The 27,704-nt window shown below is 39.0% G+C and overlaps 1 protein-coding gene across 2 annotated transcripts in view; it reads right to left on the reverse strand.

Moving 5' to 3' along the window:
- Positions 1 to 27,704, reverse strand: part of Arhgap6 (Rho GTPase activating protein 6) — a 457,995-nt gene that overhangs the window by 232,297 nt on the left and 197,994 nt on the right. The window contains exon 1 of one of the 2 annotated variants that reach the window (XM_077106575.1): positions 6,089 to 6,289. The exons of the other annotated variant lie outside the window; for it this stretch is intronic. Within the exon in view, the coding sequence (XP_076962690.1) occupies positions 6,089 to 6,133 (45 nt within the window). The 5' untranslated portion in view covers positions 6,134 to 6,289. Of the gene's footprint in view, positions 1 to 6,088; positions 6,290 to 27,704 lie in introns of those variants that run through there. 2 annotated transcript variants of the gene reach the window in all.

Consider the following 27,704-nt stretch of genomic DNA (forward strand, 5'->3'; position numbering starts at 1 on the left):
ACTTTCAAAGCTTTTTCAAATTATTGATTCAATGTCTGGTCCTTGGAGATTCATATTTAGTGGGAATTGGGTGAAAACCAGAAGCCAAAATTTAGCATCTCTTTTCTCCCTGTAACCCCAATCATCAAATGATGAAGAGTTAAATTTGGAAACTCCTGGTGTAACCTGTGTTAAAAATGTTTAGGCAGCCAGATTCATCTACTCATACATACTTATTGGGAGCTACCTTCTGTGGGAGTCTGCTTCAGACAGTGGGGATACAATGGAGAAAGGCAGATGTCTCTGCCCTGAATAAACTTCACATCAGTTAAGAGATGGATGTATAACAATGGATGTATAACATGAAACCAAGTAGTGATGCAAACAATGAAGGCGGTGGCTCACATGATATGATCAATGGCAACTGAGTGGGCTTGGAAGCACTTCAGAAATAGAAGTCAGGAGAGGTGACAGTTTTCTACAGTTTGAAAGATGCAAAAAGGCATGCCACACAAAGAACCTTCTGGGCAAAAGGGACAGCAAGTACAAAGGTTTTGGACAGGAATGAAATGGTGAATTTTGTGAAACAGAAAGGACACTGATGTGGCCAGGTAACAGCAAGGTGGAGGAGGGTGGTAGGAGGCAGAGGATCATGTAGGAGGAGATGGAAGGCCAGGGTCATGGATGAAAATATTCTAAGTGTAATGGAAATAAACCAGAGAGTTTTAAGCACTGCATTTCACTATTTATTTTGTTTTTAAAAGATTACACTGGACACAGGGGTAGCCAACCATTTACTGAGATGAGAGAATCTGAGAATTAGACAGGAGAGGGGGGGAGTGAGAAATGAAGAACTCAGTGAAGACTTCATTTGACTGCACAATCACATCACAACCAAGTTGAGAGTCAAGTGTATTCAATCCAGCGTTATCACAATGTAGGGAAGAGGAAAAGTAAATAATAGAAGTTCATGTATTTCTTTTCAGATGATTGGCAGGTATCTCTATTATGCAGCATCCAACAGAAATGTGATTATTTTTCAAATAATAGTATATAATGAGTAGCTTAAAGGATGGGAGATGTGATTCTGTAAGATGATGGGGCTTCCAAACCAATGAGGACTTGTCTGAGAAAGGCTCTGACTGTAGCAGGAAAATAGTGATGCTGGGAAGAGAGGAGGTTAGAAAAAGCATCCACAATTAGTAAAGATATTAGTTGAAGGGATTCAGTAATCTCCCATTTATTTGTACATTGCAAGCTTTTTGCTTTTATGGGAACACAAATGATAAACAAACAGAGTGATATAAAAATGCTTTATAAAGGTGAATTCCAGGCCATGCCACAGGTCAGTACAAGTTCTGCAGAATTTCTAGATGTTTCCACTGGCATCAGTGATGGATAAGAACTGATTCATATCAGAACATCCCTACAGCAGTGCCCAGTTCTTGACATATTCAGAATTGCCCAACATTACTGAACAATTAAGTGAAACCAATGACTTCAAACTCTTTGAAAATTGAATGTTCATTGGGAGCCAACGTGGAAACTTCTGTACTGTGACCATAGCCATTCTAGGTGAAAAGAGGCTTTCTATCAAGGTAAGTGGCTAACACTTCTGGTGGGCTCCTTAAGGAAGGATTAAGTGGAGCAGGGTATAGTCAGCATCTGATTACAAGGTTGTGGTCACAAGTACAGATGGTGGGGTGACCACACTAAACAGGAAGTGAGATCAGCAACAAAGAAGCACAGAAGTCAGCCAGTACAAGGGAAGAGAATGAGCAGCTTAGGGTGTCCAAAACTAGGCCTCACCTACTGGATTTATGCATTCAACACATATTCATCAAGCACCTACTCAGTTCCCAGCACCTTACTAGGTGGCAGAGTGACAGCAAGGACAAGAACCATCAATAATATCTCCACTGAGTCTTCTACCTGTCTGTGAGACAGAAGTCAATGATTTTCTTTTTCTTTTTCTTTTTCTTTTCTTTCTTTCTTTCTTTCTTTCTTTTTCTTTTCTTTTCTTTTCTTTTTTTTTTCTTTTTGAGAAACAGGATAAAAAGTTTATTGCTTTGCTAGCAAAGGAGAAACAGATAACTCCTGTCCCAAAGGCTGTGCTCTCTAACCCTTAGATAATAACTGTATAGGGCATGTGATATCCCTTTCCCCACCCAAGCTGAGGGTAAACACAGGTTGAGACCCTAGGAGAGAAAAGCCATCAGTAAGTCACTGGACCAAACTTTTTATCCAGGGCTCAGTGGCCCATGCCTGTAATTCCAGTGACTTGGGAGGCTGAAGCTGGAGGATCACAAGTTCAAGGTCAGACTCAGCAATTTAGGGAGGACTTAAGCAACTTGGTAAAACCCTGTCTCAAAATAAAAACAAACAAACAAACAAATAAATAAATAAATAAAAGAGCTGGGGATATAGCTCAGGGGGCAAAGTGCCCTGAGGTAGCACAAAATTAAGTTACATTGAACTTAATGGATATTTAAATTTTGTGTTTTAAATCTGTACAATCGTATTAAATATCCATTTGATTATGTGATTTTACAATATTGATGGACACATTAACTCTCTGAAGGCCCCATATCTGGTTGTTACTTTGTTACTGTGATAGAGGGGATGGGGAGAGAAATAATTAGGTTTAACTGTCTCAATCATCTCAATGACTCTGAAGAGCACTGTAGGATCAGTGTGACTGGACAAAGCTCTCAGTTCTGTTAACAATTATACCTGTGCCACCATAAACACTACTGCTCTGATACTAGATTTGTAATAGAAAGTCTGCCTAACGCACCAGTTCGAATTGAGGCTGAAATGGTCTCAGACTGTCTTTAAGTACTGTGTAATTTGTATAAGACCATAACTGTAAGAACAATATAATGCCCTGCAGCTTCTCTAGAAGCACTGCCAGAGCATCACTGGTTTATTCAGGTCATCCTCAACTTTCATACTCTATCCCTTCTAAACCTCATCCACACTAAGTCTGGCTAGTTTTCTGTCCTAAGCATTTCTGGAATATGCCAACTGCTCTCAACCTCCTGCCCTGCCACCGTCTCGTATTGGTCATCATCTCGTACCTCTCTTGGGTCCAAACTCCAGAATGCATTCTGGCTCCTCCTCATCCAGACTTCAATGTTGGGACCAGAGCAAGCTTTCCAAAATACAAATCTGATCAAGTCACCAAGAGGCGTCAAGACAACACCCAGCTGGAAGGCTGGAGTAGCCATAAAGAGAACATGGGAAAACCGTGGGAGGAAAGGTTTGGAGAAGATCATTAGCTGCTAACACACATTTTTGTTGTGATGATAAAACAAGATGACAGTTGTACTATACTTTGAAAAAGTGGGACAATTGAGACTGATTATATAAATTTAAAATGCTCTTATCTACTCCAGTGTGTGTATTTCACTCTCTGTACCGCTGAACGTTCATTTTAAAAGATGAGTGAGGTGTTCTTAGCAGCTCTTAACATTTCCGCTATGTAACTGTCTCTTTGGAAAATTTATCAAAATCCTGACACAAAATAGATACTCAGCATAAGTTTGTTGAATGAATAAAATGTGAGCCATGGATTTCTCATATGCAGTCTCACTTTGAATGCAAGAAATGCACTGAAGGAAGAACATTAAATGCTTGCCCCTGTGTTAAAATTCAAAAGAGACAAGAAGTACTGGAGATGCAGGAAGGGTAATTAGTAATTTTTGAGGGTAATTATTTTGCAGGAGAACAGACCAAGAAAATCCCAAGACCATAGTACAATATACAGTGGGGCAAAACCATGTTGAGCAAAGTAAGTGGAATATTTGTGCTGAAAGACAAACTAAGCTCTGGAATTATCAAAATCCAAATGAGGGAAGTAGAAAGAGTACAGCATTCAAATAGATTTAAAGACCTGAAAGTTTATGCCAATATGAAAGGCAACAGTTCATACTTATAACGAACATTCTTTCCACCTGTACCTGGTTCAGTGTTGCTGAATATGGCTGCTTTATCATTCTAAAGACTGGGGTCCTAATTAGAATAAATATAGTTCATGCTTGTGTAAATATATCAAAATAGATTCTACTGTCATATATAATTAAAAAGAACAAATAATTTTTAAAATGAAAAATACATAAGAAATTTTGGAAAGCCTGGATGACTTCTTCTACCTGAAGTCCCAATAAATTCCCTCTCACAGCTTCCTTTCTACAGTCTTAAATCAAAACATATGTACCAGATGATGTGCATTAAAACAAAGGGCTATTTAACAGCAAATCTTCAGAGCTTAAAAGGGGATATTAGCATCAGATTGATTTGAGGTTTCTGGCTTGAAGAGTATGAGGCAGCTGAATTTAAAAAATTAAAATTTTGGTGATATGTTGGGTGAATTTGCAAAATTCAGGCAATTTCACAATATGAATAGACACATGGATTTTTTAAATTAAAGAACCAGTTCTCACCTTTCCTCTTCTACCTACACTCTCATAAATAGAATAAAAAGACCTCAGATCACAAATTAGAGGGCACCAGTACACAGATTAATATCTGGAAACACCGTGGGATGCAGATGTCAAACCCACAGAAGAAGCACAGACTCTAGCTCTTTCAGTGCAAAGCAACCTTTGCTAAAAACTGATTACCCTTGAGACCACTTTAAAGGGTAAATCTCTGAGTCGCCAGTGTCTCTAAAGAAAAGAATAAGCATCAGTAACTCACAAGTGTCTCATTTGGCATTTCAAAGCAAGAAACTATGGCCAAACAGGGGAAAGAGCTGTCACAGGTTCCTGGAACGTTAGCTTACGAAGGGCTTTTAACAGTTTTCTAATTCAGGCCCTGATTTTTCCAGAGAAGGAAAGTAATGTGGAAGAGATGCAAAATTTGCCCCATAGTTGATTCAGGACCAGCAGGCAGCACCTGGAACAAGCTGGGGAAGCTCAGAGATCTCTGAGCCTACCATTCCTGTCCATGTCAACTACTTTCTTGGGAAAAAAAAAATATGTGGGGAGTGGATTTTGAAGGATGCAAATTCCAGACAGATAACTGTCTTTGCCTTATTATAAATATTGATGATTCTTGTCAACTTTCTGTCTTGTCTGTTTCTCTCCAGTTTTTAAAGTTGGCAGTCAGAATGTGAATCTCAGCAGTGAAAATTTTGTCAAGGAAAATTAGCAGATGGCAGAACAACTGCAATGTTTCATCTCAGAATGACACTTTTTTTTTTTTTTTTTTTAACAAATAGAAAGTAAATGTCCAAAGACTGGAGTAAGCTAAACCTGCTGTCTCCTTCCTTTTGGGGGCATTTAGAATCCTCAGAAGTAGTACTCATTCCTTAAACCTCTTTCTTTTCTTCCTTCTTGCCACCCCACCCCCCAACTTCTCTAAAAAATAAACTCAACCTAGAATCTGGATTTGGTTAATCATTAACTCTAAAATTTTGACTCCTTCTTCAAAGAAGGCAAACCCCACGAGCTTTTTGTCTGTTACTCTGCCATACCAGAAGCGCTTGGCACATAGTAGGTCCCCAATAAATATTCGTGGAATGTTTAAACCAACAACCAGAAGACAAGTCACCATGAGGTAAAAAGGAGGATCCCACAGAATGCCCCCTGGCATCTTCTTGTATTAAGGCCACGTTCTGTTCCTCCACAACTCAGAAGGAAATGTGTACCCTCCTTCCAAACAGCAAACTGGGTTTACCCCAAGGCACCCCACAGTATTTCTACAGGGATTCCACTAGCCGCACACTCAGACCTTTAGGTATCCTTACCTCCTGTCTAGCTCTATTCCTGTCCCTTCAATGTATCTGATTGGAAGGCTGGCCCAACCCCAGAAGCCCCATTTCTTAGCCCTAGACAGCAAGGCAGCGACAAGGTCCAGATCTCCTGTTCCTGACACAAAGACCACGGCGCAGTGAAAAGAACGCTGACTCTGGGGTACCCTACTAAGATATTTCAAGGAGCTCAGCTGAGTTCCCGAGCAGGTGGCACTCCAGGGTGAGCCCCCTGGTACACCCGCTCCCCAACCAAGGACCTCCGGAGAGCCACGATCGCTTCATCTCCGCTGTCCCTTCCTAGGTCGGCCAAGTGGCGCCCCCTGTCGCCTCAGTGTGCGCCGGGACACTCACCGCGTAGTGCAGCTGCGGCTTCTCGCGGTACGCTGGGTCCCCCATGTCCCCACCGAGAGGAACGGCGAGCCCTCCGGAGCAACCTGGGGTTGTGGCGTCTCTCCGAAGTCCTCTTACTTCACTGTCATCTCGGGGCAGCCCCTGGGCGCCAGCCCTGCTCTGTGCGTTACGAGCGCGGTTCAAAGCGCCCCTGGCACTGCGTCCCGCAGAGGAGCTGGTGGGGACCGGAGGAGGCAGTGGTGAAAGGGGAGGGGGAGGAGGAGGAGGGAGCGGCCGAGCCTGATGCGATGGGCGGGCGTTTAATTCCTTCCGCTCCTGGCGGGTCGCTGCTTCTGTGGCCGCCGCCAGCTGTTCGTGGCTGCAGCGAGCTCGCCCAGGACAGGTGTCAGATCGGCCAACGCTCCCGCCTCCTGCCACCCCGCTCCTCCCCGGATCCCACGACCTGGAGCTGCTGGGGCTGGAGCTTCAACACCAGCGAGGGGGCGAACTTGGGTTTCCAATAGACTTTCGCTAACTTTCAGTGAGGTGTGGGCCTGACACTGGAAGGCGATTCCGAACCTTCTATCAGGGAGAGATGAGTTTTGTTTTTTGGAAAGCGCTCCTCTGCAAGAGCCTCAGATGTGAGGACCTTTGGAGAGAGTAGTATTGAGGAGGACTAAGTAATACTTAGTTGGGGAACTGTTAAGCGGAGGAGGCCTGGTTGGATACTGGCCCCAGCAAAGCCGTTTAGGGATAACCGAGTTTGCAGAACCCAGGCAGTCTGGGGAACCCCGCTGGAGGGGGAAGTCCTGTAGAATTTACTGGAACGTGAGGAATGGCTTTGCAGCCAGGCAGCCAGGCTGGATCTGGGTATTTACCGCGGAGCGGGGGTGGGGTGGTGGTGGGGGGGTAGTGCTCCAGGCGCTGCTTTTGTGTCTTAGTTCCTTGGTGCAGATCGGAAAACGGCATTGTAAGGGTTTGGGAACAGAAGAAATGTACCAAATGCTGCCAAATAAACCAAATCATTTTAAGTACACACTGAAGGTTCACAATAACACTAAAATCTGGCCTCTGCTCTGAAATCCCATCATGGAAACAAGTCTTTTAAAACACCTTGCAAAGAAATGACCAAGTTTTCCCTGAGTCCTGGCACTCTGGAATTTATATACAGCCTCTCAGAAGCTGAATTCAGACAAAGACAGGGTCTGGGACTAGAGTGGACACTCCAGACCCATAAAATCAATCAATCCAAGCCTAAGAGGGGTGGTTAATGAAATGGATGATGGGTTTGAGTGTGGCTTGTGCCAATTCTTCAGGCGTCTGCTGTACTGGACTCTGGGAGTGAACTTCCAACTGCTGTGCATGAGGAGGGGTAAATAAGATGTGTCTAGTACCATTCAGTTTAACACTTACAATTTAGTTGAACTAGACCATCCCCCAGCTGTAGTTATTTTAGAACAATTGGCTGAATAATTATAATTAACAATGTAAACGTGAAGACAGGGGTGCAGACATCCTGAGAAATCTATCACTAGATAAGCCTATGACAATTAATCTGCCTGGAAAACTGTATGGTTACACCTACTAATGATTATACCCAGAATGTTCATAAAGTCTTTAGATATAACTGTTTATGATGGAAACAATGTAAATGTGAATCAACTGGTGCATATAAACCAACTTAGTCTTTGCACACAATAGAATACTACTCAGCAATAAAAAATGTTACCAATGCATACATAGCATGAATTAATCTAACAAACATGTTGAGAGAAATAAATCACAGGAGTATATACTGGAACATCACACTTATTTATTCTGCAACTAAAATAAAATGTTGAACAGAAATAAGCAAATGTGATTCATAGTAGAAATCAGAACAGTGGTTACCAAGGTGGAATAGCCTGGGAAGGGGGTTCAGGGGAACACTCTGGGGGTGCTGAAAATGGTTTATATCTTGATCATTAAGACTGGAGCACACACACGCACACATTCATTGAGCAGTACACTCCAGATTGGTGCAATTTACACCCTTCACTATGTGTACTTTACACTGCAGTAAAAATAAAATTTAAAATCAATCCCCTGCTCAAAATAAAACCTTCCAGCCAGAGAGAAAGTCAATTGAACTATTTACCCAAGTTTCTCCTTCTTCCTACTGTCAGCTCTGCCCAATGTCTCCTTTCCCTCTGTTATGGATTAGAACAGAGTAAGCCCATTCTCTTTGGAAGCCTTACCTGCTCAGCAACATATCCAGGCAGAGATGGCAATATGATACATTGAAGACTTTTCTTTCACTCCTGAACATAACCTTTAGAGCAAAGCCATCAAAGACCCTTAGAAGATGGCAGAGAACCAGTGTGAGCTTGGCCATCTGGCACCTTTCATAGATTTGTACCTGGGGATCCTAAGGAGGGTATGCGCATGCAAATGAGATTCAATGACCTTGACATGCCCAATTTAGGGATTTTTGTTTCACCATGGTATATTTGGAAAGACTCCAGCCTTAGGAGTCTTCCTTTTGTCATAACATCATGAAACTTTTTAATTTCCCAAAGCAAACTTCCTACACAGACTGTTTATAAACATGAAGTGAGTTCCTGGGTTTCTAAAAACTTTATTGGATTTTTAAAATCATTACTCCTGAGTAAGTCACCTCTTAAAACTGGGTCATCTTAGATTTTGCTTATATTCTGCCTTTGAAAAAAATGTATTGTCACTGAATGACATTGTTTAAAGCAAAAAAAAATCTGCATATTTATGTTTTAGGAATGACTTCTGCCTTCTAGCACATTTCTTGCAAAAATGTCATCATTAAATTGGCTTAAAATTTTCAAGTACAATATGATTGTGTGTTGTTGTTGTTGGTTTTTTTTCCTGTGTTTGAAGATTTTTGTGAGATAGTAAATAAATTATTTAAGCATTTAAGAAAATAAATTATCAGCTGGGTATGGTGGTCCATGCCTATAATCCCAGCAACTCAAGGCTGAGGTGGGAGGATCACAAGTTCAAGGCCAACCTCATCACCTTAGCCAGGCCCTAAGCAATTTAATGTGACCCTGTCTCAAAAATAAAAATAAAAAGGGCTAGGGATGTGGCTCAGTGGTAAAGTACCCCTGGGATAAATCCCTTGTACAAAAAAGAAAGAAAGAAAGAAAGGAAGGAAGGAAGGAAGGAAGGAAGGAAGGAAGGAAGGAAGGAAGAAAATAAATTATCAGTCCATGGAATAAGGAAGGCTCTTAAGTCTCTTAAATTCACCTCCTAGTGAATCTTTCAGCCCTTTAATCCTTTGTCCATTTGTCCAAGGCTCACAGCTACAGAAGGAACCTAAAAGATTGTACAGAACTCTAGGATGTCTTTTCAATCTTAAGTAATTAAAATTCTACACATTAGTTCTATTTCAATATATTTCAAGGTATATTTTAAACCTCACTGTAATTGAAAATTTTTATTTGCATATCTCTACTTCCAAGTATCCTTCCCATGTTATTTACTATTTAAATTGGTCACTTATTCAATAAATATTTTAAGTGCAATAAACATTTTAATATTAAACTATAAAGTAACACGGCATCAGGTTTCAAAATTCTAGTTTGATAATTTATGGTGCTAGGGTTAGATAAAACGGAATAGGAAGCACTTCAAACCTTCAGAGGGGACTAAAATTCATTCAATTCATTGCCTAAGTGGCTTAATATTCTTTTTGGGTTAGATTTTTTTGAAAAAAAATAATTTCTCTGATGTTTATAATTTTGCCCAGAGTACACTAAGATAATCTCTATGAGTTACTCTAGCAGCATCACCTATAAAAGAGAGGAGTCACACTAACAGTGGAATTTCTGTGTCTTCCTGGCTCCAAATATTATAGAATTTTCAGTACTGGATGTAGCCCTTTCCCCCATAGCATTTAAATTAAAACCTTTGTATGCATTTAGTCCATGCAACTATAGGTTGAGGTCAAATTTCCGCATTTGGTGCAAACTGAAGGGAGATTACTTCTCTCAGGAGAATTTTAATTAAACTTGTGAATGCAAACTCAACCTCAGAATCTAGGAGGAGCTGAGCATGTAGACACACATATGTGCACAAAAACACTTAAGATCAGAGGACAAGGCCCTTCTTGGAGGATCATCCTAATCACTGTTAATAGAGTGCTATGAGGCCCTTTTGGTAGGGAACCCTGCACCAAACTTTAGTGTCTATATTCTTCCATCCTACTAGCTTGATAGTCCAGCTCTCAAAATTTTTAAGGAAAAAAAAGATAATACATATTGTGCTGCTCAATGAGTTCTTACAAAATATTTACTCATCTAACCTTTACCCAGGTAAATATATAGACTACCCTAGCATCCCAGACTCCTGTGTACCTTCTTTGCATTATAATACCTTCCTCCCTCCCTTCCAGTAGCAGACACTGTCCTATCATTGATGGACTTAACTTCTTTGCTTCCTCTTGCAGGATTTTCCAACCTTCGCACTGGTAAGATTTGGGGACTGATAATTCTTTGTTTTAGAGGCCATACTGCACATATCATATGTTTAGCAGCATCCTTGGTCCATACCAACTAACTGCCAATATTATTCCCTTTCCTCCAATTATGACAAACCAAACTGTCCCCAGACATTGTCAGATTTCCCCTGGCACAGGGGTTGCAAAATCACCCCTTGTCAAGAACCACTGCTTTTTAAGAAACTATGCATCCATAAATATTAGAGCTTTTTCTAAATATATATAAATAGATCCACAAGTATGTTTTTATTATATCTAGCTAGTTTTGCTCAATACTGTTTTTTAAAGTTCATCCATGTTGCTGTATGCACTGTTGTTTGTTCATTCCCATTGCTGTCTGGTATTCTGTTATATGTGGTTAACACTATTTATCTTTTTACTGCTGATGGACATTTATGTTCTTTCCAATTTTGGACTAGTGAAAACCACACTACTTGAACATTATTATATGTATTTCCTTATGCACATGCGCATGCCTTTTTATGGGGTACAAATCTGAAATATAAATAGAGTTGATGGGTAATAGGCGTGCATATCTTCAACATTGCTGGGTAATGCCCAACAGTTTTCCAAATGGATTGTATTAATTAAAATCTTTATTTACACTACCATATAAATAGACCAAACATAGTTTATATAAAGGCTGAACATAGTTTAGAGTTGACTCTTTTAGGTTTCTTCATGGGACTATAAAGATGAAATTTAAGAAACCAAACTCCAGGATCAGGAAGGAGAGCTGGGAAGTAGCTCAAGGCCCTTCTTGTCCAAAATCACATCTTCTGTAAGTGAAGAAGGACATGCCAGCCAATTTCAACCACCCACATGGGCAAGAAGAAAGAACATAATGGTTATGTTTTGAAAGGAGGACATTTTATTAGGCAGAAGGTCAACATACTAGGGGACAACCTCACTATACAAACTGTAAACATATGTGCCACATCAGGAGTTACCACTCTGCTCTATGGCCATGATTTCTTCCCTTACTTTTAACCCACTAAGAGAAATCTGAGGAAGGATAAAGGGCCCCATTCCTTTCTCCAAGTAAGTTAAAGAGAAAGATGAAATTATAAAGATGAAATTTAAGAAGAGAACAGACAGCCAGAGAACAGGCCTGGGACCAATATTAGTGAATGAAGAATTCCCTGGTGATACCAAGAACACCGGACTGCCTGGAATCATAGTCACATAGAACAGAGAAAGAAAGGAGAAGAATATGCTCTGGCATAGCTTTGTGCTACTGCCTAAAGCTTTAATCCCTAGCACAAAGAATATCACAGAGTTCTGCATCCAGTAGGACTGAGAATAGGGGATATGAAGATTCAAGAGTGCAGGGGAAGAAGGCAGTGGTGGTGGTGGTGGTGGGGGGGTGTAAGGGTAAACAGACAATTACAATAGGTTCCATTTGGTTTCATTGGTTTGTCCTGTTCTTGCCATTTTGATACTCACCGAATAATTGCTACTTGGTGCCAGGAGACCAGGAAGATTGCCCTTAAAAAGTACCCATGGAGAGATGTTTCTAAAATAAATGTCCTATTCAGGGTCATTGGGCAAAAAGGAGAGGCCACAATCCCTCCAGCTATGATTTTCCTCAAATAACAACTTGAAAATCAAGGAATAACTTTTCATTTATATCCGTAATCTATCATTAATCTATTCCTTTCACCACTTTTGATCCCAACTTCCTTTCCTCTGCAATGTTTCAAGTGTATAAAGACTGTGGAATATCCACAACATCAGCAATGCTCTAGGTGCTAGAATAATTATTTGAAATGGTAAGGCTTCTATTATTTATTGAGCACTTATGTCAAGGGTCCTGTGCAAACAGCAACTCTACATACTCAGAACAATAGTGCAAAGAAAGCATGATTATCTTCATTTTATTCAAGAGGGCAATTAACTTGCTTTGCACAACTAGTAAATGGTAGAGTTGAGAAGTAAATGGAAGTTGGGCCCACATCTCTTTGCAAACTAGTTGAGCATGTTTCAAAATAGAAGCTCTGTTCGATAAGTCAGACCCATACATTAAATTGGCAACTCCCCTCCCCATATCTCCTAAGCCAGTGGTTCTCCACTCAGGATGATTTTTACTCCAAGGGGACCCTCTGGCAATATCTGGAACTCCTTTGGGGAAGTGCCATTTACATCTACTGGGAAGAGACAAAGAATGCTGCTTAATATCCTACAATGAACAAGACAATCCCCACAACAATGATCTGGCTCAAATTCTATGAGTGGTAAGGTTGAGAAACCTTTCATAGACATAAGAAATTCATCCTTTCCCATAATTCAGGAGACTTAGGCAGGGAGATTAAAAGTTGAAAGTCAACCTCAGCAATTTAGCCAGACCCTCAGGAACTTAGCAAGACCTTGTCCCAAAATTAATAATAATAATAATTATAATTATAATAATAATAATTATTATTAAAAGGACTGGGGATGTAACTTAGTACCTCTGACTCCTATTCTCAGTATCAAAAAAAGAAAAAAAATCATTTTTTCATAATTTCTACTTAGCAGTAGTACATCTTATATCAAAAATACAGTTTCTTTTAGTAACGTGTGTCTGTCATCACCCTCCAAAAGAAAAGGAAAAGATGAGTAGAGCTGAACCTGGGACTTCTATTCACTTGATATGGCATGCTGTGGGAACACTAAAGGACTGGTTGACCATTTGTGGAGTCACAACTGACAGCTATGGAGTCCTCTGGAGAACTCGACTATCTGCCCAAAGAAACCACTATTAAAACCTCATCCCTCCCACCAACTTTAGAGGCCCAACAGTAGTACAAAAGGTGACACCTGACATTAGTCTGGTGACGAAAGGTTTCAAAGCAATTTTACATGCAGTGGTGCCCCCATACAATCTATTTTGTGATTATAATAAAAGGCAGAACATATAAGGCAAATGTTAAGTATTTATTTTCAAGAGTGTAATAAAGCAAAGAGAATAAAACAGAATGTCCTCCTCCTGCCAAGACATTAAATCTATCTGTATCCCATTAATCCAACAAATAAAGAGAAATGAGCCAGGGAGTTTCAGATCCCAAAGGAATGCTTAATACAGAAAAGCTGAGCACCAACAGTTTAGCAAAAATATTATTACCTTGCTGTTCAATGAGAATCAACTACAGGGAAATGTTCCAAGACTGATTTCTTGATTCTTTGACTTTGGGACCATGAATTATGAAGGTGTTTCTAAATTAGGGGCAAATTTGCTCACAGGGTACATTTGTTAATATTTGGAGGCATTTTGGGTTGTTGTAACTTGAAGGCAAAGAGAACTGGTACTGGTATCCAGTGGATAAAGGCCAGGGATACTGCTTGTCATCCAACAATGCACAGCACAACCCAGAGCAAAGGACGATCTAGCCCCAAATGTCAAGAGTGCCAGGGTTGAGAAACTGTATGGATAAAATTGTTCTGGTGAAAATAAATCTAATAAATCAGAATCTAACATCAGAATAGGTATTTTTCATTATTTCAACTTTGTTTGCCATCTTTCTTCACATTAACACACAGCACAAATGGAAAGATACTACCTACAAAGATCGTAAGATTTTTCCTCCCTTTCATTAGAAGACAGGACAAAAGGAAAAGGGTCCAGAAATAAATGGCTAATCAGTATATGTAAAAGTATGCTCTTCAGGACCATGAGAATAAGTATCGCTTGGTGGTAATATTTTAAAATTGATTGTGAGGACCTTCCCAAAATACACTGAATAAGAATCACTTGGAATACTACCTCAGGACTGATAAATTAAGAAAGGTCCCTTGATGGTTATTATGTATGACACAGTTTGAGAACCATAGATGTGGTGTTAGGAAGATGCAGAAACAAATGCTTAGAAAGGCTGGTTCTTAGTCAAGTGACTTGTCCAGTGTGGTGCTGCTAATGTGAGATAATACCAGGAGCCATCCTAAACTCTAGATTTCATATTAAAAGAAGGGTTAAAATATTTCTAAGTGTATGACTAACAAGCAAGAATCAGATCCACCCGCAGCTATTGAAGAAATGAAAATAACATTTGGCCCAGTTAAGCACAACCCAGAGCCTGCTAAGTAACTTGCTACATTTTCCAGTGGTTTTGTCAAGTTTTATCCCTATCGTCTTTGTGATTAAAGGTAAAAAGAATGTTACACATGACTTCTTTCAAAGCTCTTAGGATTACTGATTTCCATTTAATTTTATCTTTTAAAACCATAGTATTCTTTTTTGTCACATTAACATGTCAAAAATAACAAATATACAAATAAATTACACAAATTATTAGTCCTTTTGGTTTCCCAAAGGCAAAACCCCTTCAAAGTCTATTGAAAGGGCTTCTTGCCCAGAAAATAATTTGTTTTCTTCCAGCTTGGCCAAATAAAGTTATCAGTTGTTGATGGGAAAGTCTGAGATTTAGAACAAAAGAAAGTTGTATATCAAAACAGATAATGTGACAATTTCAAAGTTCTCAGTTTGCATTTCTGTAAGTCCAAATTTTTGTAGTGGAATGATTGAAAGAGCAGAAGATATTCCATCTGTAAAAATTGAAGGAGGAGATGAAGACAGTGATGAATGATTTGAAGGGATGTCATGTGTAAGAAAGGAAAGTCTTTGTCCATTTTTCTCCAGAACACTGGACAAAAACCAAGGGTAAAAAATTATTAAGATTCAGATTTTGGCTGAACTTAAGAAAGAAAGTTCTATATCTGACCTAACAATTCTACTCCTAAGTATATAACCAAGATAAATGAAAACATGTACCCACAAAAACTTGTACATGAATGAATGCTCACAGTAAAATTATTCATAATTGCCAAAGGTAGAAACAACTCAACAATAAAACTTCCATCAATGGATGAATGGATAAACAAAATATGTTCAAAATATGTTCTATCAATACAATGCATACTTACTTGGCCATAAAAAGATTTGAAGTACTGTAATATGATACAACATGAATGAGCTTTGAGAAATTGATGTTACTTCACAGAAAGCAGGCAGGAAAATCCACATACTATATGGTTCCATTTATATGAAATGTCCAGAATAAGTAAATCCACAGAGACCAAGAGTGGATTTGTGGTTCACTGCGGGCTGGAGGGTTCAGCAGATAGCTGAAGGGTATAGTGTTTCTTTATGGACTAATAAAAATGTTCTAAAATTGATTGTGGTGATGGGTGTGCAATGTTGAATATGCCAAAAATCAACAAATTTTTCACTTTAAATGAGTGAATTGTGTGGCATGTGAATTCTGTCAAAGGAAGAAAGGGGGAGGGGAGAAAGGGAAGGGAAGGAAGGAAGGACTGTAAAATAATTTGAGGTGGTGCAAAAGAAGGAAGAAGGAAGGCTACTTTTTCAGGGGTAGCAATAACTTTTTCCCTGGCAATATGGGCAATATGTAAACTGAGCCTGGATGACCTTGAGCTGGAGAGGACACACTATGTGGGCAGTTTTTCTAGGACCTCCAACTCTTTGATGAAATAGTATTTCAATGTTTTATCTCTTTCCTGTTTTCCCTAACTACAACATGATTGGCATAAGATTAAAGACTGGTTTCGATTAATTCACTTAATCTGTTCTTTCATTCAACTTTTTGATGCTTCCTAAAAGCCAAGTCATGTTCGCTTGTTCGTTCTCTCTCTCGCTCTGTCTCTCTGTCTCTCTCTCTCTCAATAATATAGTTGATTATTGCTTTAGGTATAGTTCCCAGAAACAGATACTAAGATAAGGATTGATGTGCAAATGGTTTACTAAGAATGAGTTCCCAAGAGAAATTGGTATGAGGTGAGCATAACAGGATTGGGAGGGGAGGAAGCCAAGTGAGGACAGTATTTTTTGCATAGTCACTGTCTGAGTCAGATCCCAAGGGGAGATCTCTGGAATATAAATTACACCCCGCAGTTTGTCCCACCTTAAGCAAAGGAGCTCTCAGCTTTACTGTTTTCACTCCTAGCAGTCATGGGCCATGGGATGCCCCAGCGTCGATGTATTTTTAAAGGGAAACTTCTCCAGAAGCCTGCAGGAAATCCTCTATATATAAGTTCAAAGATGTTGGTCATTAGAAGCAAACCATACAAAAGCTGGAGAGTGGAGCAGGAATGCAGAACTGGTAAGAGATCTGAGATATTCTGGGAAGAACACCAACAGTAACCTGGGCACTTTGGATTGGAAACTTTTAATACTATAGACTATTTATGATTCTGTTCCTACACCCAGAGGGCCTGAATGGGGTAGCAGCTTGCAGCCCCCTGATGTATTTCTATCAGGGTGAAGCATGGATCAATATTCCCATCTTTAACAATTTCCCCTATTGCCCTCTTTGCTGACAAACACTTTATCTGCTATCTTTGCTCACATTAATCTTGTTTCATCTCACAAACTTGAAATCTTCTGATGTGGATGATCTGCCCACTAGCACTAGAGGATTTTTCATCAGCTTCTGCAAATTCACTTGCCGTTTCAAAGCTTAATTTAAGGCTGAGCAGATTTCAAAGCTGCAAACCCACCACAGAGTCTAGGCCTGGGTTCCCTTAATTGCTAGATTTATTTCCTTCTCCTGAATTAACACAAATAGGCCTAAGATATCAATCCCCAGCCACACACTTAAAGTTTCTCTGCTTAATCAATCATTTCTTGATTTTATTTGTTAACACATTATTTTAGTGGAGGCGAAATCTGTGTGTGGGTGTGTGTGTGTGTGTGTGCAAATGTGCACATGTATGTATAGACATATATGTATAAATATAAAGATGCAGAGGTCTCTAATGTATGGTAGTTTGGCTTATTTTCTGACTTCATGATGGTGGAAATGTGATACACATTCAGTAGACTCTGTTCTTTGATCTTCAAATTTGGATCTTCTCCCAAGCTAGCAATATGTGGTATAATAATACTCTTGATGCTGGGTACTGGCAGTGAGGCACAGTTCCTGGTCAGCTCATGAGGGAAAACAAATGATATAGTACCATGTCATGTGCTGCTAAGCAAGGATGCTCTTCAGGTATATTGGTTATGTGTTGGATACAAGATATTTTCAAGTTAGGACTTTTGTTTTTGATAAAAGGGACTGAACCCAGGGACACTGAGTCACATCCCTAGCCCTTTTTATGTTTTGAGACAGGGTCACAATCAGTTGCTTAGGGGATGGCTAAATTGCTGAGGCTGACCTCAAACTTGGGATCCTCCTGTTTCAGCCTCCCAAGATGCTGGGATTACAAGTATGCACCACCGTGCCTGGCTATAATGAATTTATAGGGAATTAACCCCATCATAAGTCAAGGAGGATCTGTGAATGTGTACATATGATTATATAATTGTATAATTGCTTAAAACAGTGCCAGGTACTTATAAGTTCTTTATCACTGTTTGCTATTACCACATAGCTGTGGGACTTGTCTTAGGTAGCATGATGGCATCTTTGTCCTCTAAACGGTTCTTCTTGTCAAAGCACTTGCAACAAGTTTTATACCTATTGCTATTCTAAAAAAGTTGTTTTTATCTTGCCTACTCTTCTGCTACTGCTTACCAACACCTTTTCTTTCTCATGTTCCACAAAATTATAGCATAATATGAGGTTATCGGCAAAACTCCTCAATACATAGCAGAAATATAGCAAATATTCAGTATATTGAAAAAATGAGGACTTAAAAAATTAAAGGGGGTAGAAACAAAAAGAGCTCCCAGAACTTCTTGATGAATATTTTGGCAGCAAAGAGAAAGCCAGAGGGCTTTGCTCCAGAGTCTGGTTTTATTTGTATCTATGAAAGTGCACGAGTTGAAATTCCATAAATACAGGAACTTCTGTACCATGTTCTATTGCTAATATTTTCTTTTCCTCTGACGTCTGTCCTCAGCTTTTTAGTTCATGGTGAGCGCTTAGTAAATGCATGACGATTGATGTTAGAAAGTGCTACAGGAGCATAGAGCATTCTAGAAAACCCTAGGAAATTTCCAAGGAGGGGGGAAATCATCATTTAATTTACAGAAACTTAAAAGGGAATGCATGTTGCTTTTCCACCAGGAGTCTTCAAATAAACAAACGTGTGGAGAGATGTCCATCTCAGGTATAGCACAGGGGGTGGGTAAAATTGGCCTCTACATTTTTAAATGCTTGGAAAAAATCAAAAGTATTTTGTGACATGTGAAAATTATATGAAATTCAAATTTTAGCCTCCATAAATAAGGTCTACTTGGAACACAGTCACACATATTTGTTCAAGTATTTGTCTATGGCTGCTTTCTTGCTACACCAGCAGTGGTGAGTGGCTGTCACAAAGATTGAATGGCCCACAGTACCTAAAATATCTGACCTTTTACAGAAAATGTTCACTGGCCCTCAAATTAGAGAACTGAAATCATACTTTGTTTCATTTTTAAATTTTCTTCTGCTTTTGGCTTTCATCTTTTTCCCTTCTGGAGTTTTACAAGTCCAAAGAAGTATAATTTATCTTCCATATATTCCTTTCTATTAACTTCTCAATTATTTTGTTTCATTTATAGCCTTGAAGCAGACAGATGCCTTGCCAAAAGAAACCAGCTTGTTATTTCTAGAAGATTCAGGTAAGTATAATCAGGATTTATTTTTGTCTATAGAAGATACCTGAAGCCCCATTTCTTTCAGAACAATATAAAACTTAACAAAAACAAATGTTCCCTTGTTGCACAGGACACAGGACAGAGTGTCTCCCTCTCATGGATATTTTTAAGTGTCACTAAAGTAAAGCTTTCCTCATGCCCTCCCTCACCTTGCAAGTTTTATCCTCCTTTTGAACACACACTTGTCACTTAGTATTCCTCACGGCAATGTTGAACTGGGCTTGCACCCATCTGCACTGGATTCAGTTACACAACACACCATGTGCTCTGAGACCAGAAAAGCAGAAGATTCCAAAACATCCATGTCTATATTTGGCCCTTGGAGTCCTAAGATTCTGTCTTGTCTTTAAAACCCTAGGCCATTCAGAGGAAGTAAAATAGGATTGCTATTTATTTTTATGGCATAAATTTTTAATAGTCTATGACTTCTAAGTCAGGTCGCACTGTATAGATAAATATGTGTGCATATTAAAATTTGAGACTAGCTGGGTGTAGTGACACATGCTTGTAATCTCAGCGGCTCATGAGGCTGAGGCAGGAGGATTGTGAATTCAAAGCCAGCCTCAGCAATTCAGTGAGATCCTAAGCAACTCAGCGAGACCCTGTCTCTAAATAAAATATAAAAAAGGTCTGAGGATGTGACTCAGTGATTAAGTGCCCCTGGGTTCAATCCCTAGTACCAAAACAATATTTTATTTTAAAAAATTCAGACTAGTCAAGATTCTGGGAGGTAGTCAGTAATACAACACATTATCTTCAAGTATGTCAGTGCACATGGCATCCTCTCCATGCTCTGAACATTCTAAAATGCAGCCATCCACCTTTTGGGCTTCTTGCTCTGGGAGATGCTCTTCTCAATTCACACACTGAACATGATTCCTTTGCTTTCAAGGGTAAATCGCCCTCTGCTTATCATATCTTCTTACTGCATCACATTGATCACCTTTCTCTCCCCTCTTCCATTTCTGTTTGGCTGGCAAATCTCTCACTACCCTTTTGGGATTTCCTGGAGAGACATTTCCTGACCCAGCTCACTGCCCTCCAATAGGAGACTCTGCTAGCTTGCTGTTCTTACCTCTGTCAGGATGCTTGTCTTGCCTGCTTTTCCCCAAACATGGTTTTCCTCAAGAACAGAGCTGTCATATTCATCTTTTTTTTTTACCCAGGAGCATGGTCCTGTGTCTACTATACAGCAGCCACTTGATGAACATTTGTTTAATGCTGCTATTAAAATATGATCTTGGGCGATGAGAAAAAATAGTATAAGTGATTATAGCACCAGCAAGTCTAAAAAGAATCAGGACAGAATTCAACTGTGATGGCAATGACTGTTCCTTGGAATAACCTAGTGATAGTTCCAACAGACTTGTTCCTTGGGCCAAGACTTGACTACCAGGCACAGGTGTTAAATGTTGTAGGTAGGACACTGAAAAGTAGTATTTTGGAAGCTATACCTGTTCTAATCAAAATTTTAGCCCTTATGAAAGAATAAATCACTTATACAGAGAAAGACAGTCCACAGGAAATCAGAGAGATGCTGTTCAATTTCAGAGCCATGATTTTCAGTTACAGAGTAAATATATTACAGGGTTTTCCACAAATGAATTCAGTATGACCAAGAGGTAGATGTGGATCACAGAGCAGGATGATTCCCAACTGCACATTAGTCTACAAAGAATTTGTGAGGCAGGGCTCCCAAATTTGGTTTCTCACTATAACAAGTATAATCCATGTAAACCCTTTTCAAAAGGCTTTTCATAACTGTGAGTTTGATGCTTTGAAAACTGTGAGCCTACCTTTGGATAATCACCCCTATTCAACTTTGTCATCAAACATTGATACCTAACTCCTTGGGTTTCCACACTGTGAGGCCATCAAGGGGCAGGATAATTCACCTCTCCTAAGACAAGGCTCTCCAAATGCTTTGGCCAACAAATAAAGAAACCCACTTAGCTTTCTACTACAAACAATTTGGCAACAAGACTCTCGTTCCAAAAGTCCAGCACCCCAACCACACTCTCCTTTGGGGACTTCTAGGATGGAAAGAGAAGGAATGGAGAAGTTATTTTCCAAACAAGGAACACCATTTGAGGCAGCAGTAACTCAAGCGCTGGCACCCAAGCAGCTGGGTGGTGTCACTTCATCTTCTACTTAATTTCCACAAAGATGCAATTCATGCAGGTTTTTTTTTGTTTGTGTGTATGTGTGTGCTTTCTCCTAAACTGATATTTTTATTTCTTAAAAAAATGGTCCTTTGAGGTGCTATACCAGATCTGAGAGGCTGCATCAAGCTCATCTAAATTTTCTGAGCATCTTATAAACAGCCCAGTTCCTTCTCATCACTTGCCAGTTGGTTTTGTGTGTTTTTTTTAATTTTAGAGAATGGTAATATTAGAAATTTTATGAATGTTAACCCATATGTATTAAATATATATATATATATATATATATATATATATATATATATATATATATATATATAATATACACACACACACACACATATATACACACATAAGTTTGTAATTAGGTATGTATACACTTATATAGTATCAGTAAGATACATAAAATCATGTTATATTTTTAAATTAAAAATGTTTGTGTAATTATCAGATGTAAAACTTAGTATATGTTATGTATGTCTATACCAAACTTTTGGATTGAATATTTAGATTTGTTCATAGTTATTTAAATTTGGGTTAAAGCAGTGCTTTCTTAAAGAAGGACAATAAATCACTCTAATGCTTGGATAATTCCATCCCTCTTGTTCACTTTTAGCATTTAATATTTTTCTTTCTTTTATAACTCCTCACTTGCATCCATGGGAGGAGACAAATTTAACTCAATGTTTTAGCCAAAAATTTGAGTGACTCTTTAATAGACCTGGCTATTTCTTCTGACCTTCTCTTTAAATAACGGTCTCAATTCTTCCCTTGGGAGGAATAACACTTGAATCCTTTTGTAAAATCTAAAATTGATTTTTTCAAGGAGCACACACATCCTATCTAGCCTCCTACATAAGACTGGGCAGTCAGCCAAAATTCAAGAGCACAATTGAGGCAGACAACACTTTGCATACAAACAGCTCCCTCAGTCTCCAGCGCCTCTTTTCAACTTCACTAAGTTAAGACTAAACAGAAGTGGAAAGAGCAAACCTTTCCAAATTTCCTTCTTAGGGTCCATGAATTCCACATTCAGCTATCCTTGAAGTCTGTGCTTTCTCCTTTAGCAGGTCAGTTCAGTGGGTTAATCCACAGCGGTGGAGATAAAAACTTTTGTTTGCCATGGGCTACTTGGAGCTGAGACCATCTAGTCATCCACATTATTGGGATGGCTATAGTCTAATGCAAAAGCTGGAAACTGAAAATTTATTCCATTTGTGACTCAAACTAGAATCCAAACATAGTTTCAAACAAAGGGGCCAGGGCTGTTGTGTAGCCTAGTGTGGTTATTTTATGAGGTACATGTCATAGGCAACATTTTTAGTAGAAAACCAGCTGATGCAATGCAGCTAGATTTCAATAATTAAAGAGATGTACAATTTTTTCCTTTTTTCTTTTTCCATATTTTCCAGTGCATTATAGTTATACATAATGGTGTTTTTTGTTGTTACATATTCATATATTCATACAATATAACAATATAATTTAGCCAATATCATTCCCCAGTATTTAATCTCTGTAGTGAAATGTGATACAGAAGCAGGAACGTATTGGACTCCTCAGTGCACACCTCCATGCATTTTGCCAACTTGCTCACTCCTACACAATGAACATCTAGATCATGAAAAGTCCTTTCCCAATTTCACCCCACTCCCCTAAAAGTAACTGCAGTCCTGACTTCAAGGTAGTGGTATAATATTGTGTTTGAATTAATATTTTCCTGGTCACTAATGAGTCAAAGCACCTGTTTGTATACTTATCTCTGAATATCTCTTTTGTAAACTATCTGTTCAAGTTTTTGCTCATTTTCCCATTGAGTTATCTGTTTAGAATAGGAGTTGACAATATTTTTATGTAAAGGGCCAGACCAACTGTATTTTAGCCTTTGCAAAATATAGACCATATAGGCTCTGTTACAACTACCCTACTCTACATGATAGCACAAAAGCAACCATGGACTATAAGTGAATGAATGGGCATAGGTGTGCCCCAGTTAAACTTGATTTACCAAAATAGTCTATGCATTGAATATGGTCTACAGTCCATGATCTGTACACCATTGGTTTAGAAGATCTATATGGTTGTAACTTTTAGACATTAGCAGCAGTTGAGCCATATACCAGAGCTTTGCTGTCTACCCTAAATCCATTTTCCTGGTATTTACTGTAAGATAATATCGGAACAGGTAACCATAATACCTGGTCAAAACATTACAGATGCTGAAGACCTAATGTTGAGTGCAAGGGAAGTTGTCTCAGCAAGGATGCCCTTTGGAGTTCCCTTTCTCCTTAGTTTTTTTCTGAGATGTCAGCATAATGGCAGAGATATAGCAATCATGTTGTAAGCATGAGACAACTAATATTGTGAAAGTTATCACTAAGAATGGCAGAATAGAGAAAACCAGATGCACTTATGGCATTGTGGGAATGCTACAACCAGTCCAATCTTTTCACTTTTTGTATGTGCAAAAAAATGAGTTTCAATATGTTTTAGGACATTCCTATTTCAGTTCTGTATCTAGTAGCCAAGTGCAATGCATAATAGATAGAAAATCCCCATCACATTTCATTATATATTTACCTCTTAACATCACAACAAAATTTTGGTTTTTACCTTTATTGTCTAACTATATCATTTGTCATCATTGGGCACTTAGCACATACTCATTTATCTTTTTGTATTCTCTCTCTTTGTATTTCTGTCCTGTTTCCTCTTCTTGGTCTTATGCTTTTTGAGGGAGAAGAACCCCATATGATATATTTTTGTCTTTGTGTTCAGAGTACCTAAAAGTATGTAAATTATGTATAGTTGGTGTGCCTCATAATAGATCTTTGTGATGCTAATGTTGATGTTAAAGGTGGTCAAGAACATTGTTCTTTCCACAAAAGCACAGTATATTTTTGGCCAGAAAGATAGTTAAAGAATGGCAATGCTGGGGTCCATTGTCCAAGGACCAGGTTGCATAGACATGTAGTTCTATGACAATAATACACTAAGTTTTGGCAACTGAGAAAATTACACTAATGCTCTTGAGCATACCCAGCATCAATTTATTCCTCCACCATACTAATTTGAGGTTGATTTATTTTATTTTGAGTAGGTTTAAGCTGGAGGTTCAAGTGACCATAGAATGCTCTCTTATAAGGCAGAGTAGAAGGGCTCATGATTGCTGTCCCTTGTAGTTGTACAGAATTGAGCTCGTATCCTCCTAAAACACTGCTTCCTGAGACAGTGTTCTATATAATTTGAAAGTATGAAATATACTTTTCAAAGCATAATCCAATTCAACAATTTTAAAACAACTACTCCTTTCATATTCCCCATGGTCTGCCTGCCTTAGTTTACCAAGTGCTATTATTTTTAGCTAATGACAATTTTTGGAATCAACTGTTTCATTGGAAGGCAACTGGACAGAAAACCACAGGAAGATAAAGTACATTTGCCAACTCTTATTTCACAGCCAAGATGGAAGAGTAACATGAAGCCAGGAAATACCTGAAAAAAATTCTGAAATTCAATTAAAGATAAAGGCACAAACTTGACTCAAGTTTTAGAGACAATATCCATTACAACTTTTATGCCACAGGAACCCAGGGAGAAAACATCCACAATGTGAAGGGAAAGAGATTGGGGCCAGGAGTCATTAGGGATGCAGTCTCCTGGTCTCACCTTTTTTCTGTCAGGTGTCTTCAATTCTGACCTTTCAGGGCTTTGTCTAAGTTAAAGAACAGGGAAGGGCTCTAGGATGCTGACAAAAGAAGAAAAGAGAAGGGAAGACATCTCAAATAGAGTCCGGAACTTTGTATCAATTTAAAAATCAAATCTGGGCTTGTTTCTATATTATAGATAGCCAAGTTAATGCCAATGTTTCGACTAGGTTGGTTCCACATGATTATCTTACCTTCAGTTCAGGCTGAACATCTTGTATTTACATTTCCAGGTGGGAGGCTGATTTCTGATTATGGGTTCACGTGTACATTTCTACCTGGAGATGTTTTGAATGCATATTTTAGCAGAGGTGCACACCGGAGAAATAACACAATGCAAATGTCCACTCCAGGCTTTAATGAGCAGTCTTTTCAGCATGTGACAAGATTTAATGAGAGGGAAGAAATAAACTTTTCCTAATCTTATGATCAAAAGAATGATCATTTTTTAAAACCACCCTGGTCTCTCCAACTCTCTTGTCTTGCAGTCTAGTCTGTTCTAAAATCTCTCTCTTCTGTCTGAAGCACTGCACAGCACTTTTCCAAGCAGGAAGCCTGAGCCCAATAATACTGTGATTGTAAAAGCAAATACATAAGCCATTACAAAATCAGCAGTAACTCCTTCTTACTTAGAACTTTAGAATCATTTTTTATTGGGATAAGAACATTCTTTTCAAAGCACTGTTCTTTTCTTCATTGTCTGAGCTCACTTTGCCTACTTGGGACAAAAACTAAAGCTGTTAGGAGTGGATACTTAGTACTTGAGTACCAAACATAGTCCATATAGCAGGGGATGGTTAAGTTTCCAGACAAGAAGGCATCAAAACCCTCTGCAAAGTAAAAGAGTTTTAGAGATTGTAGGAACCCTTAAAATTCTCCCCCATCCTCCAAAACCAGAAAGGGTTTAGATAAATTTTATCCTTACAGAGATGTTCTTCAGGGTGGTACTATTTAATAATTACATCTGGATGACAGATCAAAACCAGACTATCCTAGGCAAACCTAACAGTGTGAATACCCTGCACATATGGCTGCTTCCCTCCAGGACCCGATACAAATCTGAGATTAAATGTGCAGAAAGAAACCCAGAGTGGAGGTGTGTGGATACAGCCAATGATTTTCAGAACACCAGTTAAATGATATCACACATGGGGCTGTGCACTCTCTAATTAGAGTGGTGGTTTCAACCAGGGCAATCTGACTCCCAGGGGATCCTGAGCAATGTCTGAAGACATTTTGGTTGTCAGGATCCAGAGTGGGGGGAAAGGAAACTATTGATATCTAGTGGGTAGAGCCTAGGGATTCTATTAAACATATATACTGCACTGGGAAGCCCTCAGTAAATTTTAAAAGAAAATTTACTAGCAGTGCTACTCACTACCTATTTTCCTATATGGACCAACATGGATATAAGAAACTTTACGGGTTTTTTTTTGTTGTTGTTGTTGTTGTGTTGTTCTTTTTTTATGTTTTTTTATTGGTTGTTCAAAACATTACAAAGCTCTTGACATATCATATTTCCTACATTAGATTCAAGTGGGTTATGAACTCCCATTTTTACCCCAAATACAGATTGCAGAATCACATCGGTTACACATCCACATTTTTACATAATGCCATATTAGTAACTGTTGTATTCTGCTTTCCTATCCTCTACTATCCCCCCTCCCCTCCCCTCCCATCTTCTCTCTCTACCCCATCTACTGTAATTCATTTCTCTCCTTGTTTATTTTCCCATTCCCCTCACAACCTCTTATATGTAATTTTGTATAATAATGAGGGTCTCCTTCCATTTCCATGCAATTTCCCTTTTCTCTTCCTTTCCCTCCCACCTCATGTCTCTGTTTAATGTTAATCTTTTCCTCCTGCTCTTCCTCCCTGCTCTGTACTTAGTTGCTCTCATTATATCAAAGAAGACATTTGGCATTTGTTTTTTAGGGATTGGCTAGCTTCACTTAGCATAATCTGCTCTAATGCCATCCATTTCCCTGCAAATTCCATGATTTTGTCATTTTTTAGTGCTGCATAATACTCCATTGTGTATAAATGCCACATTTTTTTTTTATCCATTCACCTATTGAAGGGCATCTGGATTGGTTCCACAGTCTAGCTATTGTGAATTGTGCTGCTATGAACATCGATGTGGCAGTATCCCTGTAGTATGCTCTTTTAAGGTCTTCAGGGAATAGTCCGAGAAGGGCAATAGCTAGGTCAAATGGTGGTTCCATTCCCAGCTTTCCCAGGAATCTCCATACTGCTTTCCAAATTGGCCGCACCAATTTGCAGTCCCACCAGCAATGTACAAGAGTACTCTTTTCCCCACATCCTCACCAGCACTTGTTGTTGTTTGACTTCCTAATGGCTGCCAATCTTACTGGAGTGAGATGGTATCTTAGGGTGGTTTTGATTTGCATTTCTTTTTTGTTGTTGTTGTGTTGTTCTTAACAAAACTCATCCAGCCCCAAATATCAATAATGCTCAGTTTGAGAAACCCTGAATTAGAGACAGCAGAAGCTAGAGCAAAAGCTAGGCTGCATCATGGCCATTCCAAAGCACACATGCATGGGATTTATGACCTGTGAGTGTGCAGAAGGACAATCTAATTCCAAGTTGAGCATAGTTAACTTCCCACCACATCACAATCAGGGCTCCCCAGTTTCCACATGCACAGGGTACA

Source organism: Callospermophilus lateralis, chromosome X (genome assembly GCF_048772815.1).
Source record: "Callospermophilus lateralis isolate mCalLat2 chromosome X, mCalLat2.hap1, whole genome shotgun sequence".
Taxonomy (NCBI): domain Eukaryota; kingdom Metazoa; phylum Chordata; class Mammalia; order Rodentia; family Sciuridae; genus Callospermophilus; species Callospermophilus lateralis.